Consider the following 21,065-nt stretch of genomic DNA (forward strand, 5'->3'; position numbering starts at 1 on the left):
ATAGAGGCAAGGTCAGGGACTGCACCTCGGTCTCTTGACCTTTTGTCCAGTGCTCTTCCACGGCACCATTTCATTGGCAAGGCGATTCCAGAGTCAGTTTTGTTAATCGAAGGTTTAGGGAACCATGATGTCTGCCAAATGCATACTGTTTTTGAAGTTGTGAAGGAATGCAACATTTAGGAGGGAAAACATTCTTCCATTCCTTCTAGGGACATTCTTCTCTTACAAGGACACCAACACACAAAGTAATACTTGAATCCTTCAATGGATTCACGAGCTCATGGATGGATACTCTCTAACCACAAATCCCTTGAAACACCTTTTCATTCCTTTGGATTAGTTCCCATAAATCTTCCTTCAAGGATCTACTCCTTGACACATAGGGGGAATTTCTCTTCTGGCTCTTTTTTAATATTTGATTGAAATTGATGTAGTGCCTGGCTATCCATGTACTTATGGAGCAAGATATGAAATGATAGCACTGCGTATTTGTCTTGTATTTTGGAAGATACTTCAAATCTGTTATTCCATTTCAACCTCACAAGAACCTTAGGAAGAAAATATCTGATGGACTCATGATACACCAGAACAGACTCCGAGCTGTCTCAGTTTGAATAAGTTTTGTCCACATTTGTCTATAAATTCTCCAGAGATTTCCCGTAATAAGCTAGAGGACTTCCTCATTTCCTTTAGTATTTTGCAGATAGAGCTCGTGTTGTCTGTTAGATCTTACTCTCAATGGACACCGTGACCACCTTCTCTGAGCATATTGTGCTAGATGGGATCTTTAATGCTCCCTATGGAAGAAGGCTCACTGCAATGGGAGTGACTTGCTTAATGGGAGTTAGTCAGTGGTGGAAGGAGAATTCAGGGGATCTCTTAACCACCAGGGACCGTGTCCTTCTGCTTCTGCCTTCCAAAGTGATTCCAGACCTCCCAGATTTAAGTTGGTGCCTCTATCCAATCCTAGGAATAACTGAACAGTGTTACACCAATTACCTATAGGTCATCATTTAGTGACCTAAAGCCATTTTAGAGAGACGCTTCTCCCAGCTCCTCAGATGTGACTCAATAGAAACAAAAGGAGGAAGGGGACATTTATTTACTTATGGGTGCCATCTGCCCCCTTATACACACTGTTGTCAAGCGCCACTCAGCATCTTCCATTACAGCCACAGAAGTTAGAGGCTCAGGCCCCCGGTGGAGACTTGAGTAGAGATTAATGTGTCTGAGTTTATTGTACAGGTTCCAAAAGGGGGTCTGTGTTTGTTTAACAGTGACTGCCTTTAATAACCAACTACAACTTAGAAGACTTGTCTGAAGGCCCTTTTCCACAAAGCAAACTTTCAATCGGCTCCTAAAACCTTTTAATGAATTTTATCTTAGTGTTCCCATCCCTATCCTTATCAGAGCATCATGCAGGATGGCAAAAGTTTTACTGCAAAAAAAATTAAGATATTATATTTTTGCCTTAATAATGAGTTTACTGATCATTTTTGTATCTCACATGACTATCCTGGAATATTGTCTCACTGATGAAAAAAAATCCTTCCAATCCTCTCCCCCATCCACATCCAGGGAATGAACTAAACCCTCTATTTAGGATTTCCATCTTGCTTCACCAGAGCATGGAGAGGATTTCAAAGGCTGGGTCCGTGGCAGGCAAGCTCTGGCTGAGCTGTGGGTACATGTGCAGCAGTTTTACAAGAGTGACTCCCTCAGAGAGGCTGCTCATCGAAGGCTATTACCAAAGGAGAACTGCTCTTTGGCTATGGTGACTCAATCAAGCTTAAACATCCAAGAATTCTGACCCTCGACCACAGCTCTGACTTTGGAAATGCTATATACTTTGTACATATTTTGTTTTTACTGATCTGTATTAATCTTGTTTCCTCCAAATAGTTCCTGGAGGGCAGGTATTTTCCATTTTTGTCTTTATATTCCTAATGTCTGGTCCATTTTAAGTGCTTAATAAAGGAGGGAGGAAGGAAAAAGGAGGAAAAGCCTTCCCTGGAGGTCAACACCATAACTTTATTTCTTAAATAATTAAAAAAGAGTCAAAAATAAAACCCTCTACTCCCAACTATGATGAATTGGGGAAAGGAAGAGAAAACACACTAAATTTTTTTACAACAATCTATTTCTAAGACTTGAATAAGCTCTTTGAAAAAAAAATAAACTGATTAAATATATGTATATCACCTATACACAAAAACAAATCTACGGAACTGATTCAAAACGTATACATTATTGTTTCAATAAAAAGTCTACATTTTAATACAAACCAACCAAGAAAAATGGATCCATTTGCGGTTTAGTTTCTAAAAAATTCATGTGAACCTGAAGAAACTTTGGGAAATGTTTACTTTTGATTTTGTCTTATAATATCGATAATTTGTAGCCTAGGCCCCCTGGCTTCTGTTGGGCTTAACTGTCAGGTATAATCACTTTAAGCCTAAATGTTTATAATAAAAATGTAAAAGGCTGTATTCATATCAGTCATGGGACATAGTTTTCTGTATTAAAAAAGTATAGGAGACATGGAAAAATCAAAGATTAAGCTTTTATAGATGTTGTTCTGGGTCATGTCATTTGATCCAGTAAAACATAAAATCTTTTCAATTTAAGATGATTTCAAAGTGTTTTTGTTTGGTCTTCAATAAGGGAGATTCTAGTAGCATATGCAGTTATGTTTATTAACAGTCAGATTCAATTTGTAAGACTACAATTTGCTACTAAGGCTTCTGTTATGCTGGAAAATCATCTACTGATTTATATGAAACAGTTTTTCTATGCAAGGACTAATAGTTCTCTAAGACTGCAAACATTTAGTTGTCCCTTGACTTGGCCTGAGAGGCAAGAGAGTGCGATTTATGACAATGGCTTGTGACCTCAGGGATCAGGGTACAGCTCGGCTATTAACTTTCTGGATTCCTCTGGCACAGAAATTCATGCCCTGTCGGAGTTGGAAGAGGGCTTAGATTTGGTCCAACTAGGTCATTTTACAGATGAGGAAACTGAGGCTCAAATAATGAAGTGGCTTTCCCAAGATTACACAACTAAGTCAAGAAGTAGAACTATAATTGTTTTTCAACTACAGATTTTTCTTTATCTGAACTTACCTTGGTTGGCCTTTGGAGAAGAAACATAGTCTGGGTGTTACTGGCCTATAACCTAATTAATTTATTTAAGTGTTAGATCTTAGGGATAGAGATACAAAAAATAAATTTACTGAAACTCTCGAGGAGTTCACTTTTAACAGGGGGAAAAAAAACACAGATAGGGAAATGATTACCGGAGAAGGAAGCGTTGGTCAAAATAGTCTTAGAAATGCTAAATGATGTTTGGAGTGGACAAATTCAAGATAGCTTCAGCCTGGCAGTCCACAGTGGGTTAGGTAAATTTGTATTCTTTTACTCACCAATCCAGAACTATCAGGGATAAGGCTGTATTCTCTGGAAGTCTGCTCCAAAGAATGCTGCCCAGGGTAGGGAAAGGGGACAAAAGCAGGACAGATATCAAAGTGGGTCAATTGGAGCTCTTCCAACTTAATAGGGCTCGTCAAAACTCAGGCATATATTGGTATATTCTTAGAAAATTCAAATATTATCTGTAAACCAGGATGATACATTGAAGGAAGACTTGAGTTGAGGATGGTAAAGTCACATTGAGTTGAGTACCATTATAATGAATTCCAAAAATCTGTTCAAAATTTTGAATTATTATAATTTCTCACCAGATTATCACAAAGGACTTTCTAGAGGTTCTGTGGGGGGAAATCAAGGGCAAAAGAAGCAGAGAAAAGTTGGAGAGACAAGTATTGGTCAAGTATCCAAGATAGCGAAGCTTGATGGGGAATTCCTTAGGAATAAGGAGGTAGAGATGGTTAATTGAGAAGGAGTCTGTGTCTGGGTGGGGCATTCTATGGTTAGGAGAAGAAGCTGGGTCTAGGCTAACTACTGAGTCTTTAGAAGTAAATGGTAGCATCTGTGGTTCTGATCCCAGACAAGGAGCAGAGTCTTAAGTTCTACTCTTAAATAAGAAACCTAATATGGAATATCCAAAATAGGAATCTCAGACCAAAAGGAAGCCTATAGTTCTGCCACTGAACCAGCAAAGCTTCCCAGCTAGCTGAGCCCAGCAGAAACCTGCCAGCACTCCAGTGAGAGCAAGTCTGCCAGGTATGCAGCTATGTGGCTCAGACTTAAATTTCAGCCAGGAACTTGCAGGTTTCTCATAGCAAAAATGTCTGACCTAGAAAACAGATCAATGAAAGATAATTTAAGAATCAACGAATTACCTGAAAGTCATGACCACCAAGGAGCTGAGGCATCATATTTTAAAAAATCATAAAATCAAAAAAGGAAATTTTACAGATCTTTTAGTACTAGAAGGCAATAAAAAAAAGAACCCACCAAATACCTCCTAAAAGAAATACCAAAACTAGAATTCATAAGAACAACGCCAAAATCCAGAGCTTTGGGTCAAAGAAAAAATATTTCAAGTGGTAAAAAGAATTTAAGTGCCAAGAATCCACAGTCAGCATTACATATGATGTAGCAGCCTTAACTATAAAGAAGGATATAGACTCACACCAAGAATAACTTGGCTAGCAAAACTGATTGTAATCCTATAGGAAAAAAATATATGTCTAATAATCTAGAGGACTTGAACACTTCCCGATGAAAAGTCCAGAGCTGCATAAAAAATCTGAAATGCAAACACAGATGTCAAGAGAAAACCTAAAACCTGTGCATGAGCAATCCTAAGGGATTAAATAGTTGACATTTTAATATGGGGAGATGATACATGTATCCCCTCCGAACCCTATCATTACCAGAGGTCACATTAAGAGTAGTGGGCACTGCTACTATATGGAGCACTTTTACTCAGGCAGGGAGGGCTGTTAAGTCTTGACTCCTTCAAAGCCTCAGACTATCTTATGTTGTGCTTTGTGTCCCTTTCTCTCCTTGTCCTATCAGGGCTAATGCTCCAACAACCCTTAACCCTGGGTCACTCCACCTTCTTCCTTTCTACTTCTTAGCTGCTGAGCCTTGCTCCAGAAAACCATGAGACCAGAGCAGCTATCCACTACTGGTTCATGTTACATAATTCCAACTCGGTTATCACTGCTGCTTGGCAATCCCTTTATTCTTCCCCGATCGACTCTATCATACTCCCAGAAGTGGCTGCTTCGAATCTTCTCCTTAAGCTTTGAATGACAGTCTCATTCTGTCCCTTTCTTTCACCTCCCATTTTACTGAGAAAGTTGGAGCTACTGGTCATGTACTTCCTCCATTTCCTTATTCCATTCCTCAGACACATCTTTATTCTCCTTTCCTCTTCTCTTTGCCAAGTCTTCTTGTGCTCTGCTCTGTCTGGGTCATCCTGGCTTATTGCTTATTTTTTTCTTCCTCTCATCTTCAGTCTCTCCTATATCTTATAGGCAAATTTTAAGAGCTTTACAAACCTATTCAGTTTTTAACCTATACTTGAAAAACGTTCCTACAACCCTGTGACCCTCTTAAACAATCATCTAACATCTCTTCTTTCTTACTCTGCCATATTCCAAAAAAGAGTTGTCTACATTTTTTGCCTTCACTTCATCCTGACCCCACTCAATTTCTTGTAATCTGGCTTATGATTTCAACACTCAACTGAAGGAGAACTCTTTAAGACCACCAAAAATTGCTCATCAGCTAAATTATATGACTTCTTGTCTTCCTCAACTATCCTTCAGCTTTCATACTACTGACCATTCTTTCCTGTTGCTCTCTTCCATACAACTTTGTGATATTGTTTTCTTCAAGAAACTAACAATTTAATGGGAGAGAAAACAAACAAATACTATATACAAATACCATATACAAACAAGCTATACACTGGATAAATTGGAAATAATAAACCAAGGGAAGGCACAAGGATAAAGGGAAACTGGAAAATGCTTCTTGTAGAAAGTGGGGTGTTAGCTGGGACTTGGAGGAAGCCAGGTAAACTAGGGGGTAGAGATGAGGAGGGAGAAGACTCTATGCACAGGAAAGAGTCAGTGAAAATGACCAGAATCAGGAGGTTGGATTTGGGGAGTTTGTTTGAGCAACAGAAAGGAGGTGAACGGATCACAGAATACATAGCAGAGGGGAAGTTCTAAGTACAAGAAGACTGGAAAGATAGGGGAGGTGGTCTTTGAATGCCAAACACAGGACCTTATATTTACTTCCAGAGGGGATAATTGAGGATAGGGAAGATCAATCCGGCAGTTGTGCAGAGGATGGACTGATGTAGGGTGACTTGTGGCAGGGAGGTCAGATAGCAGGTATGGGGTGAAAAGGGCCTGCACTAGGGCATTGGCAATGGGAAGGGAAAGATGGGGCACTGGGGAGAAATGTTAGGGAAGTAAACTAGACTCTCTGTGGGGACAATGAGAGGGAAAGAGCGCTCCAGAGTCTGAGGGAAGGAAGCAGGAGGCCAGGAGCTAGACAATCTTCCTCCCAGATTGTTTGGATGTACTGCGAGTCCAGTGGACATCCAGTCGGAGAAGTCTGGAGGGCAGCTGGACTGGGTCTGAGTCCAACAGCCACCTGTGTCTGGGCAGTCAGGAGGGTGTTACCATTCTAATCAGCTGGTCTGAATCAATAAGATCATCTGTCTAGAATATTTTTTCTTTAAGCTAGATTGTGCTCCCTCTGAGGGTAGGATTTCTGCTTCTTTTTATCCCTTCCTAGAAAGCTTCAGCCCAAAACTCTGCCCATTGTCTTCAGTGAATAATGGACTGAACCATCCCAAGGTCTGTACTCTCAAAGATTTATTTGTCATGATACTGGTAAAGCATTCATATGACAATTAAGACATTTCTTCACACTGATTCCAATACAAAAGTATGGACAATTAATAAAAATAAACCAAGAGAAAATAGATTCCCCCCTCCAAGATTAACCACTGCTAAACAATGAGGTACTGTTTGTTTGTTTTTAATATATGTAGGTGTATATACACACAGAAGTGAAGGGGTAGATTCCAAAGATGCAAAACCTGCTAAAGAGGAAGCTGGGAACACATGGCACAACCACATTCACTAATGATGAAGCCCTGCTAAGGAAAAGGTGGCCAAAGCATCTGGGGGGGTGTCTAGTCTATGAATGACCAAAGGAACTTAAGGCTAAATTGCTAAGATGATGATGATAATGACGGTGATGATAATTTATATTTGATGGCTGGAACCTTCTGACAAACTAGAAAAGTATGTTTAACCAAATGTTATGATTATACATCATTACATCCTATAGACAGACACTAGAAGAAGCAAGATGTTATTTTGGTTTTCTTTTTCTTCTCACTATTGACATACTTTTTATTATTTTTTTGAGGGCCTATTAAACTAGTACTTTGTTGGAAGAGACTATATACATATATATACATATATATATTAAATATATGTGTATCATGAAGCATTATCATTTGAGAATAATTGCAATGTTAAATATTAGACACAAAAATCCATTTTTTTTTGTTATAGGAAGTAATTTTTAGTTTTACTTAAAGAAACACAAATTTTTAGTTTAGGGGAAAAACCCTCAATGCAAAAAAATTCTCGAGAAATTTATTAAAAAGCAAACTACTTTTTTTTTCACTATGTGTGAGTGGAGATTAACCATACTAATTCTGTCTATCCAAAAGGTTCTTTAGAAAAGCTAAGTAAAAAATAGTAGATTAAAGGGACAATGAAACCAGCCAATAAGCCCTGCACTAAGTGGCAGGACTTTTTAAATTAACACTATAAAAGCCAGAACCACCACAATGCAGAGTATTTACAAAAGTCGTGTGCTCTCAATTATTCCACTTCATTACCCTCCCATTCTCAGTCTGTATTGATAGTTAGTAATACTTAGGCAGTTCTCTTGCTGAAAGTTTTTGTTCTCTTTTGGCTAGAACTTCAAGTACTTGTAGGACAAGAAGTACTCAAGCAAATTTTACTCCTGCCTGATTTATTTTATTGCCAAAACAGGCATTATCTTAATTACTGTAATATAGCAGAAAATAAAACTGCCAAGCTTCTTTGGCAAACACTTTATTTTTAATTATTATATATAACAAAGTGTTCAAATAGTCAAAGTAGGATACACCAATGAAAATCATTTCCAAGAAGAAACTAGAATGAGATCTAACCATATAGAATTATTCATATACCATTCGGCCTTTGGATGCAAAAGGCAAACTCGTGCTTGGAAATTTAAAGATCAGACAGGAAAAAAAAAAGGAAGTGGAGAATCTATTAAAAGTTCATAACAGTGGGTGGTATGAGTTTACATTGAAAGCTCTCATCTATTCTCTCAGATAAGCAGCTTATACTGCTGTCAAGTTGGAGTTTTCTTGGTAAATTAAATTAGGAAATCACTTGGAACATTCCTCTTGCTTTAATTTATTATTTTCTGATAACAGATGTTGAAAATTCTGAGCAAGTAAACATTAGGAAGAGACATTATATAGAAAGATGGATGAGTTGACAAATCAAAGCTTAAAAAAACTAATAAAATTTATGAACTATTAAACAATTATATATTTTTAAAAGGAGAATACCACATTATCAAGATAAAATGTAACAGTGGAGAATTCCCAATTTTAGAAGAAAAAACTAAATACGACAGACATGAAATCAAAAAGGAAAAAGAAAATCTTACTGGGTACAAATGAATTTTACAAAACATTCAAAGAATAAATAATCCCGATGTATGTAAGACTCTCAAAAATAGGAAGTTACCTCATCAAACTACATCTAAGAAATAAACATAGTCCTAATCCCTAAGCTAAAGAGGGATAAAACACAAAGAGTATTTTGGACCAATAACGCCAATGCATACACTTAAATATTCAAATATTATATATGAATATAAAACTGTTAGATAAAATATTACTAAGGAAACTCCAGCAATGAAGTGCCAAATTTTCATGATGAATTTATAACAGAAATGAAGCATGAACCAACATTTGGAAAATGATAGTATTATTAAGTTAATAATAAAAAATCAAATCATTATGTGAAGAGATATAGAAGAACCAAAGTTAGCATTATTTGTAAGTGAAGCCTCAGAAGCTTTCCCAGAAAGATCCAGGGGAGAGCGAGCATTTCCACAGGCTCCATGATTGACTGACACGATCACACAAATGCTGGTGATGGTGACAGGACGGCAATGGAGACAATGGGCAGAGGTAAGGAGGAGGCAGGTGACATGACAGTTTGCTTAGAAAACCCCTGGGAATCTCCAGGAGGAGGAAGTCATTCTTTAAAGCGCTATCGAAGGGTGGTACTCCACACTCCTGCCAAGCTCGGTTGTCCCGGAACCTGAGGAGAAGCCCAAGTGCTTTCCACTTAACGAGGAGAGAGGCTCTCTCAGTGAAAGGAAAGCTATCAGTCCCAAACACCAGTGCTCAGATTCTGAATGAGGTTCAATGGATCATATACGGAGTCAATTGTTTGCCCATCTGTGAAATGGGGATAATAATGCCCTTGTAGCTACCTCTTTATTTATGTTAATGTGAGGAAAGACCTTTAAAGTGCTACATATTATAGGGGATAATAGAAGACCTCATTTATTGGCTGGGAGAGCTACAAAAGGTGTTTAAGACATGGTCCTGGCCCCCAAGGAGCTAACAGCCCAGTAGAGAATGATGCACTGGTAAAAAGGAGAGGCTTAAATTCAATCTGCTTCTTGGACATGCTACAGGTTGGGATTCTCCATGAAGGGCCAGCCAGAGTTCATTTCAATTTTTCTCATGTGTTCATTCTCTACCTTTCCTTAAGTGCCAAGGCCTGATTGAGGGACGTTTTCTGAAAGCATTTCCCTACATATGTTCTGTCACACACATTCCCCTCTCAGCCCAGACGCCATTTCTTTTCGGAACTTCACCCTCGGTGCCCGAGGCCTCCTTTCCAGGGAGCATCTCTCTCCAAGGCCTGCCTCCTTCCCACAAGGGGGAACCCGACCTCCCAGGAGGTCTCTCTCCCAGAACACTCTTCAAGTCCTCATTGTCCCCATTCTGCCAGCAGAATGTAAACTCCCGGAGGAGAGGGACTGCCCTTGTCTACCGGGCTCAGCACAAGGCCTGGCTCCTCATGAGGGCTTAGTCCTGGCTTCCTTCCTTCCTCCTACACAGACACACGCTCAAAAAGGTGACCACATCTGGCTTCTGAACAGAGTATGCAGTAAATCTCCTCAAAAACGATCGCCTGCACAGTCGTTAGTGGCTGGAATGACACTGGGGAAGACTAAAGATTGGTGACACAAAATAACAACTATTTAAGTGAGGATGGCAAAGGGATAAACCCTACATCTGATACTTGCCAGTTACATGACAGGAGTAAATCCTTTAATCTCTCTAAGTCTAAATGTCCTTCTTTATAAAATGGGAATAACAATAGATCCGTCACAGGAATCTGAAAGGACCAGAGGAGATTACATGCAGCACTGTGCGAATGGCCAAATTCAAATGGCCAAATAACTGTTGGCTACATCAGGACCAAAGCAACAACTTCCCTGTCCGCTCAGAACCACAATCCCTTCAGCTTCATAACAAAACTCCAAATGATTGTTTGAGAAAATGCTCGACACCAGAGAATCCCGGGACCTGGAACGTGCAGAGCCCAGGCGAGGGTCGGCTTTGAGTTCTCGTCCGGGAGCTTTTAACTGCACCAACGAGAAAAACCAGCCCTGGGCAGGCCGTGCGGCCAGACTAAACAACCAGGGGGAGATGCGTCTTGGCCTGGAATGCCGAGCAGGGACAGGGAAAGGTTACGTCTGAGAGCGGCTCCGATGGGAGCTGTGATAAGAGCATTCCTAGGAAACCCCCCTCAGCCAGGGAGCGGGCGGCAGGGCCAACGAGGCCGGAAGGAGCCCGGCAAGGTCCCAATGTTTGTTAGCTTAAGGAGGGAGAAACAAAAGACAAAAATGCGTCCTGATGGACAGACAGCGTGGAGCATTTTAACAAACACACTGAGAAATCTCACACTCACACTCACTCTCACACACACTCACTCTCTCACACACACACACTATCACACACACATACACTATCACACACACACTCACTATCACATACACTATCGCACACTATCACACACACACTATCACACACTATCTCACACACACTCACACACACATACTATCACACACTATCACACATTCACTATCACACACACACATACTATCATACACTCACTATCTCACACACACTATCACACACTCACTATCACACACACACTATCGCACACACTATCGCACACTATCACACACCCACTATCACACACTCACTATCACACACACTATCACATACACTATCGCACACTATCACACACACTATCACACACTCACTATCACATACACTATCGCACACTATCACACACACACTATCACACACACACTCACTATCACATACACTATCGCACACTATCTCACACACACTATCACACACTATCTCACACACACTCACACACACATACTATCACACACTCACTATCACACACTATCACACATTCACTATCACACACACACATACTATCATACACTCACTATCACACACCCACTATCACACACTCACTATCACACACACTATCACATACACTATCGCACACTATCACACACCCACTATCACACACTCACTATCACACACACTATCACATACACTATCGCACACTATCACACACACTATCACACACTCACTATCTCACACACACAGTATCACACACTCACTATCACACAAATACTCACTATCACATACACTATCGCACACTATCACACTCACTATCACACACACACACTATCACATACACTATCACACACACACTATCACACACTCACTATCACACACACACACTCACTATCACATACACTATCGCACACTATCACACTATCACACACACACTATCACATACACTATTGCACACTATCACACACACACTATCACACACTCACTATCACACACACACACTCACTATCACATACACTATCGCACACTATCACACACACACTATCACACACTCACTATCTCACACACACACTATCATACACACACACTATCACACACACACACTATCACACACTCACTATCACACACACACACTCACTATCACATACACTATCGCACACTATCACACACACACTATCACACACTCACTATCTCACACACACACTATCATACACACACACTATCACACACACACACTATCACACACTCACTATCACACACACATTATCACACACTCACTATCACACACACACTATCACATACACTATCGCACACTATCACACACACTATCACACACTCACTATCACATACACTATTGCACACTATCACACACACACTATCACACACTATCTCACACACACTCACACACACATACTATCACACACTCACTATCACATACACTATCACACACTATCACACATTCACTATCACATACACTATCACACACACACACACTCACTATCACACACACATTATCACATACACTATCACACGCTATCACACATTCACTATCACACACACACTATCACCCACTCACTATCACACACACACACACAATCACACACTCACTATCACACACACGTACTATCACACACACTATCACACACACGTACTATCACACACACACTATCACACACACACACTCACTATCACACACACATTATCACTACACTATCACACGCTATCACACATTCACTATCACACACACACTATCACCCACTCACTATCACACACTCACTATCACACACACACACTCACTATCACATACACTATCGCACACTATCACACACCCACTATCACACACTCACTATCACACACACTATCACACACACACTATCACACACTCACTATCACACACACACTATCACACACCCACTATCACACACTCACTATCACACACACTATCACATACACTATCGCACACTATCACACACTATCACACACACTATCACATACACTATCGCACACTATCACACACACACTATCACACACTCACTCACTATCACATACACTATCGCCCACTATCACACACTCACTATCACAATCACACACACACACTATCACACACACTATCACACACTCACTGTCAGACACACTATCCCACACTCTCTCACTCACTATCACACACTCACTATCACACACACAATCACACTATCACACAATCACACTCACTATCACACACTCATCACACACACAATCACTTACACTCACACAATCGCACACTCACTATCACACAATCACACACTATCACACACACACTATCACACACACTATCACACACTCACTGTCAGACACACTATCACACACTGTCAGACACACAACCGCACACTCACTATCACACAATCACTATCACACACTCACTATCACACACACAATCACACTATCACACAATCAAACTCATCACACTATCACACACTCATCACACACACAATCACTTACACTCACACAATCGCACACTCACTATCACACAATCACACACTATCACACACACACGATCTCACACAGTATCACACACTCACTATCACACACACACTATCACACACTGTCAGACACACAACCGCACACTCACTATCACACAAACTATCACCCACACGTTTGTGTGTGAAGCCGGCCCCTCCCCCGCCGCACGGACTCACTTGCTGTTGACGGCGAAGCAGAGCTTGCACATGCCATGTAAGACGGCCGTGGCGTTCTGCAGGAACGAGGCCACTTTGGGGTTCTCGTCGACGGGCCCTTGCACGGAGAGGAAACAGCCGCAGAGCTTGTCGATCAGGCCGATGTTGACCACATAGCTATGAGGGGGGAGGAGACCGCAGGTTACCGAATGGTTCAGGCCGAGCTCCCACCGCACTTCCCAGCCCTTTCTGCCTCTTGGGGCTCAATCCGCCCCACAGCCAGGTCTCACCCTCACAAACGCACAAACACAGGAGAGGTTTAGGGAGGACATATCGAGTTACAATTCCCTTAGTCCGGCTCTTCAGAGGTCCGAGGAGGTAAGGACGGAGTCGCTCCTCGGGCTCTCCTGAAGCTACTTCTCAGTAACGTGCGGACAGAAACACCCCTCGGTGGCAATGATGTTAGAACCTTCATTCCCACACCCACGTACATTTAATAAGCATGTAAGAAATCCCTAAGAAATCCCTCACGCTGACTTCAGTTTCTTGGCTTTTTTTCCCTTACCTTTAAGCTGGTAGCTGTGGCAAGACTATAACTTTTTTATGTATGAAGAATGCTAATCATCATGCCTACAACTGTCATGTAAGAAGTCACTTTCATCTCCTCCTGGCAGCAGACAGTTCTCTGGGGCTGTTTAAAAGTCTGGCCTGACAGTAACAGCTCTTTTATTAGATGTAAGAATGGAAAAAGAAGCTTTAAGACTGGTCAAAAGACTGAACAGATAAATCATTCTCTGCTCTGAGAAACTCCACTATTGATTCCCGGCTACTGCATTTGAATTTTTAATCTGGAGTAAACTGGAGATTGTATTGAAAGCTCCCAGTCTTTGGGGATGGATCACTGACACCTTGTTCCCCATTTCTCCTGCCCAGTCTTCCTCCCGTCACCACCCAAGCAAAGGCCGGTCTGCCAGTGTGGCCTTCGAAGGCCCCCGGCTCTTCTCTGTCCAGCATCCCGACTTGTCTCCCCAAAGTAGGGATTGGTCCCCGGATGCTTCGGCTCAGAACTCTCCCTCAGAGAGCTGCCCACCAAGGAGAGCTCAAACTCTTGAGGAATTTCCATTCAATTGAACTCAATGCACATTTATTAAGCGCCAACAATGTGAAGCACTGTGCTCAGATGGGGCTGGAGGATCAAAAAGCCATAGACTCCCCGTGAATGGAAGCTCCAGGAGGCCACAAACTGGGGTGTGTGGTGTCCCCCGCCCTACCCTTCAGCAGGCCAGGCAACTGGAGGCCAGTCCAACTGTCGGGGAGGGACCCTGGTCTGATCCACACAGACAGCTAACTCCTCTAACCTGGGGTCTGAGGCTCCAGAGCTTTCCCTGGACTCTCTGTGCTGCCTCGTATTTTTCCGCCTCTAGCTTAATTTCATCCTTGCTCTGGTCCATTTTTCCCAGTCATTTCTGATGAATGAGGCCCGGATTCTGGGAGTGGTTTTGTGCCATCCTGAATTGGATGGAGGAATTTAAAGTGGATTCTCTTTACTTTTCTTAATTGGATGCATTTTTAGTTTAGTTTAGTTTTTTTTTTTAATGGAATATGGGTTCCTCTAGTTCCTAATATGCTACCATGTTGTCAAGTTATCCCAGGACTATGTCCTTATGTATGTTTTAAAATGTATAATAAATTCAACATATTACAATCAAAGCTATGTTGTTCATCAATGGTTCCTCTTGGGACTTCCTTCTATTTTTTATGTATATGTTTTAACAACCATTTCTTTTTTGGGGGGAGGAGGAGCAGCCTTATTCTTTATTCTTTCTTCCCTTCTTCCCCCTAAAACCAGCCACGCTATGACCACAGGGAGAGGAAGAGCGGCCTCCTGGCGCGGGCCGGCGTCACGTGGCTTCAGCTTTTGATGCTGGTGCGCTGATGAGGGCAGGGAAGGGAGTCATTTTAGATTGGGGAGAAGGGAGTTTGAATCCCGGCGCTCTTGCCTCCTTGCAGTGGAGACGACCGCCCCGCCTACCTCCCAGGGCTGTGAGAAACTGCTTTGTAGACTCTGAAGCTCTCCAGAAGCGGCAGTCCTTCTTACCAAACACAACGGTGCCCAAGGGTCATCCCTTAGACAGTGAGAGGAAGGACTGGCACCTCCCCTTTGTTAGAGCTCATTCGCCCCTGCCATTTTCTGAAGGAATCCCACACTCCGAGGGCAGCGCTGACCAACACTTGGCAATCTGGGTAAAATCAGCATCCTGGGGTCAATGCTGAGTGTCTCAGAGGTCTGATATTATCTGAGACACAGAAAGAACTCAGATTTTCTAATGAACCCTTTCATTTGACAGAGAAGAAAATGGAAGCTCAGTGAGGGGAAATCATTTTAACCAAAATCAAAAAGGGAGTTAGGAGGAGAACAGGATCTAGAGCTTAAATCTTCTGTCCATCATTTTTTTCACTGTTACAAGAAACTGCTACAGCATAAAATCATCTCTTTCAAAATCTCAATTAAAAATGCATCTTGATTGTCTTGGCAGCCTTTTAAAAAAATGTCTCCTCCCTGTTTAATCTAATTTGCCTTGCTGTTCACAAAGACAAGACATTAATACTGACATTAATCCTTAAGATAAGGATGGTCTATATTCTCTAGAGGGTAGCAAATTATGTTTTTTGTGTTTTCCCATTCTGAGGTATATGTGTGTTTTATGCAAAAGAAATATAATTTAATTTTAGGATTAGAGGAGAAATAAAAGGAATAATCTGTATCCTCAAGATTTATAAGTTTGCTAGGAGAAGGGGGTATGATCTGTATAAACATGAAAAGCTAACACACGTAGTTGGACATCGCTAGGTATTAAGTGCTTTCCAAAGGAGGGGAAAATCCCTTTCCTGAGGGGGTAAGGGGCTTGCCTCAGATCATACAAGTAACTGGGAAGGGAAGTGAAGAAAACCAGAGAAGTCCTTATTCAAGCTTGTAGGTCCTAAAAGAAATCTCACATACTTTGCTTCTTCTACAGCATTCTACAAACAGAATGTCATCGCACCTCTTCCTGCATTTTGTATCTGAAATAACATGTTAATACGTGTGCACAAGAATCAAATCATCTCACTAAATGCCAATAAAACCAACTGCTCGCACCTAGGTGACACAGACATCACCTACAGCCAGGGATCTGAAGATTTCTCAAAGTTCAGGTGAAAGTCTGGCAATGCAAGGCTCCCCTGCCTAATTTTTAAAACAGGTTTAAATCTGGGGGAGCTGACAGCACAGCCCATCTAGGGATGAGGCTCGGGCTGGGGACTGACAACCCAGAGGCCACAGGGATCAAAGGCACAAAGGTTTCACAATGAGGAGGAGCAGACTTGGGAATACAGCAATTCAAGCGACAGAAAAGTTCTAGGGAAGGCAGGTCGCCTCCCACGGGATGCAGGCATTGGGGATCTCATCCCTGGGTCAGCAGCAGGCCTGTGGGAGCTTCCAGCTTCATTTCCCCGGTCTTTCCCGGTGTTGCCTTAGCTTGGGATATTGGGAGACCAGGCTCTCAGGAGCCCTCCGTCTCTGAGACCACACACCCTGAATTTTAATACCCCAAACCTCAAGCCTTCGAGAAACATCATCAACTTCCTTTCCCAGTGCAGGTCACTTCTCCCCTCCTTAGGGGAAGGGGGGGGGTCCAATGGCCACAAACTTTCTGTACAACTGGGATCAGGTCACTTTTTTACCCTGGACCTCAGTTTACCCATAAGATGAAGAAGCTGGCCTTACTGGAATCTAGAGCTAGAGAAGTTCTAGGGGAACACGGAGTTTAATTCTCTCCTTTCAAAGATTAAAGTGACTAATACAGCAAGGGGCAGAGCTGAGATTTGAACCCAGGTCCATAATTCTAAAACCAGCAGGCCTTTTCAATGCACCAAAGCTTTTTCCTTTCCAAATCTAACAGTCCATGAAGCTTTAAGAGAATCTCATTAGGAATAGCAAAGTTAGGGACATACTCAGATTTAATAAACAGGATATTTATAACAATGGTGTTCTCTCTTTACAGAAGTATAACTCAGAGGATAGTTCTAGTCTTATGAGAAAAAGCAAGATTCAGCTTAAATACTATTTTATCACTTCAGAGTTAATGACTGCTTGGTTAGTAAGCCTACTGGTGGTAGCAGTTAACTAGTTGTATTATCTTGGTCCTTGCCAAAGGGCCAGTCCTTCACTTGCCCTAATTCCACATCTCTTAAATTGCTCTTTAGATGCAACTCACAGCTCAATTCAACAAGTATTAAGTAAGGCTTCCTCTACAGAGAAGACCTTGGCAAGAGCTGAGGATACAAGGAAAAGCACAACTAAGTGCTTGTCCTCCATAAGCTTCTAGTCTCACGAGGGCAGTAAGACAGAGAGATATCAAAGACTATAACAACCAGCAGTGCACATGGAGTACTGGGAGAGATTTTAAGGAAAACCTCTGAACTTAGAGGATGAAGAAAAACTTTCCGGAAGGGGCGATAGCTTGAAGAACTGAAATTTTTAAAGAAGTAATTTATTATGAATTCATTTAAAATAACAGATCTTATATACATGTACTCGAATATTAAAAACGTGAAATCAATACTTCACTTCTTTGTAGAATTTTAAGGTTGACTTTTTAAAATTAAAATTTATTTTTATTCTGCTAGCCCCTCAAAAAATAAAATGGAAAAAATTGGAAAAAAGGGGAGGAAAAACTTGTACTTATGTATTCGGGCCAAATTCATCCATGCATTGCCCCTGTCTAAAGATGTATGCCATTCTGCAGGGAAACCCTTTATTTCTGGTCCCCTGTAGCTGTGGTTCATAAGTGAGGAAATGTCCTGTCTTTCGATTATTCCTTTTCTTTCAATGTTGTTGCTTGGATTGTTTTTCTGGTTCTGTTCACTCAGCATCATTCAAATCTTCCTTTTGTCAATTCTCAGAGCACAGTGGTGCCCCTGACAGTCGTGGGCCACTCCCCAAGGGGTGAGATCTCCTTGGTCTTTGCTTTTCTGCAACAAGATCTGCTGCACAAACAATTTTGTCTATGTGGGTCTTGGGCCTCTCCCTTTCATCTGTCTGTCTGTGTATATATATGTATAGGGATATGTGAATGAATAAATTCTTTATGTATCTTGAATGAGATTTTAATCAATTTGTTGCAATTTTTTTCAAGTTAATTATTTCTCTTCTCAATCAATTGATTAACATGAATTCCTACTATGTGCCAGTGCCGTTACGTGCTGGGAATACAAATAGGCCAAAGACAAGGCCTGCCTTCAACAAGCTTACAGTCTAATGGGGGAGATGTTATTTAGACAAATCTGTACGAAGCAAGCTGCCCATAGGATGGATGTGAAATAGAAAACACCAGGGCGTGGGAAAGACTCACAGCAAAAGATGGGATTTCAATTATGACTTAAAGGAAGCTAGGGGGGCCAGTTAGCTGAATGAAGAATGGGGAATGTTCTGGACATGGGAGAGAGTACTCCAGAGAAAATGTCTGGAGCGAGAAAAAGATTGTCTTGCTCATGGAACAGCCTGGGGACCAGTGTCACTGACCCAAGAAGACAAAGGAAGGTGGGAAAAGCCTGAAAAAGGAGGAGGGGGCCACATTATGTAGGACCTTGAATGAAAAAAAAAATGCCAAAGGCAATAGGGAGTCACTGCAGTTTAGTGAGTAAGGGCAGTGTCTGGCACTGAGTAGACAGGTGTCCTGGATCTGAGTAGAATCTGTAGTGACTGAGGAGCTGACAGCTGGCACCTGCCTCTGTCCCCTGCACACCCTGGAATGGATATTTCCTTGGGTATCCCTTTCAGGAAGCCTCTTCCTGCATTGGAGTGCTCAGTTTGATGATCTTGGTCACAATCAGTCCCCAGGGTCAACAGATTTTATTTCTTTACTTTCGTTTATCTATGTTGATCTAGGCTGGAAAAATGAGCCACTTTGATATTCTTTCTTTCTTTCTTGTGTTTTTTTTTTTTTTTTTTTGGCTGAGGCAATTGGGATTAAGTGACTTGCCCAGGGTCACACAGATGGGAAATGTTAAGTGTCTAAAGTTACATTTGAACTCAGTCCTCCTGACTTCAGGGCTGGTGCTCTATCCAGTGCCACCTAGCCGCCCCACTTTGATATTTTTCTTGCATTTCCTATCAGGGTTTGGTTTAGTACATTATCTACATCTGGAGGAAAAATTTCCTTAAATTGGGAGTAGGGGGAACTTTCTACTGAAAGTTCTCTGTCAATCTTCCTCTTGCTGGGCACCTATATGATCAGAAGGATGACAGTAACCTGGTAAGAAATGGGGAGGTGCAGAAGAGAGGGAAATTCTGGGGAAAAGAAAATGAATTCTGATTTGGACACACTGAGTTTGAGATGTTATGGGATATCTGGGAGACTATTTCCATTGGGTCTCTTGCAACATTCCTGACTGTCTTCCTTCTCGATTTTCCCTGGTCTGTTTTGGAGGTCAATTGCTTTCACCTTGCCCCTGCCCTCTCCCCTGATTCTCCTAGCCTTGGACAGGCTTCTTTAGTTAGGTCAAATACCTTTCCCTCAAACATGCCAAATAAACTCCTTTCACATTAGCTAGCTGGTCATGTTCTTCTATGAAGCCCCAAAGGCCTCTTCAATGGGATGGAACCATGGGAAGAGAGAGAACTTTGCTCAAAAGGGATGCTTTAACAAATATACCAAGACCCTCTTACAATCGAGCCTTAACATACTGCGATAATCGACAAGACTTTAAAAAGCACTTTCAGATGACCCTAAGAGTCAGACAGTGCAAACAAGCACATTATTCCCATTTTACTTGTGAATAAACTGATGGGCCAGAGATGGGACCTCAGTGTCAGACCTTTAACTCCAAGTTCAGTGGTCTCCCCATACACTAAGCTGCCTTTCCATTGTTATCTGCTGCCACGCCAGCCAAACTGCACCGCCCCATTCCCTGGACATGCCGTGCACTTTCCCCTCTTTGGCCTTTATGCCAAAGTCTTTTTCCTACCAGGGATACCCATCAACTCGTTTCACTAAAATCGCACTCATCTTCAGGCTTGCTTCAGCTCCAAAGCCATCTCCTTCAGGTAGAGAATTCCCCTGTGCTCAGTTCGGAATTCATCGTTCTCTCCCCACTTCTGTAGTAGGTAGTTTGTATCTAACAAGTTCCGCATCATGTGACATTTTTAAAAGAACTGTCCCAGGCCCTCCAGTAGACTACAAGCACCTTGAGGTCAGGAATCCTGCCTTTTCCCCTCTGTATCTAACACAGGGCCCGGCACATCATCAGTAAATGTTCGGGAGAATTACGAGTGACACTTTCTATGCATATGCAGCCAGTTGGGTAAAGATGTGGGAAATACATTTAATGAAATGAAGCTCCTGAGGGAAGGACCCCAGGGGAAAAGGTCACAAGGAGATAAATGGCAGCCCA

At 41.8% G+C, this 21,065-nt stretch overlaps 1 protein-coding gene across 2 annotated transcripts in view; it reads right to left on the reverse strand.

Annotated features, from left to right (window-relative positions):
* SCAPER (S-phase cyclin A associated protein in the ER) overlaps positions 1-21,065 on the reverse strand; it is a 370,936-nt gene that overhangs the window by 53,547 nt on the left and 296,324 nt on the right. For both annotated transcript variants that reach the window (XM_074296499.1, XM_074296500.1), the window contains one exon: positions 13,653-13,808. In XM_074296499.1, coding sequence (XP_074152600.1) covers positions 13,653-13,808 — 156 coding nt within the window. The remainder of the gene's footprint in view (positions 1-13,652; positions 13,809-21,065) is intronic.

The sequence above is a fragment of the Sminthopsis crassicaudata genome, chromosome 2, assembly GCF_048593235.1.
Source record: "Sminthopsis crassicaudata isolate SCR6 chromosome 2, ASM4859323v1, whole genome shotgun sequence".
NCBI classification, from domain to species: Eukaryota; Metazoa; Chordata; class Mammalia; order Dasyuromorphia; family Dasyuridae; genus Sminthopsis; species Sminthopsis crassicaudata.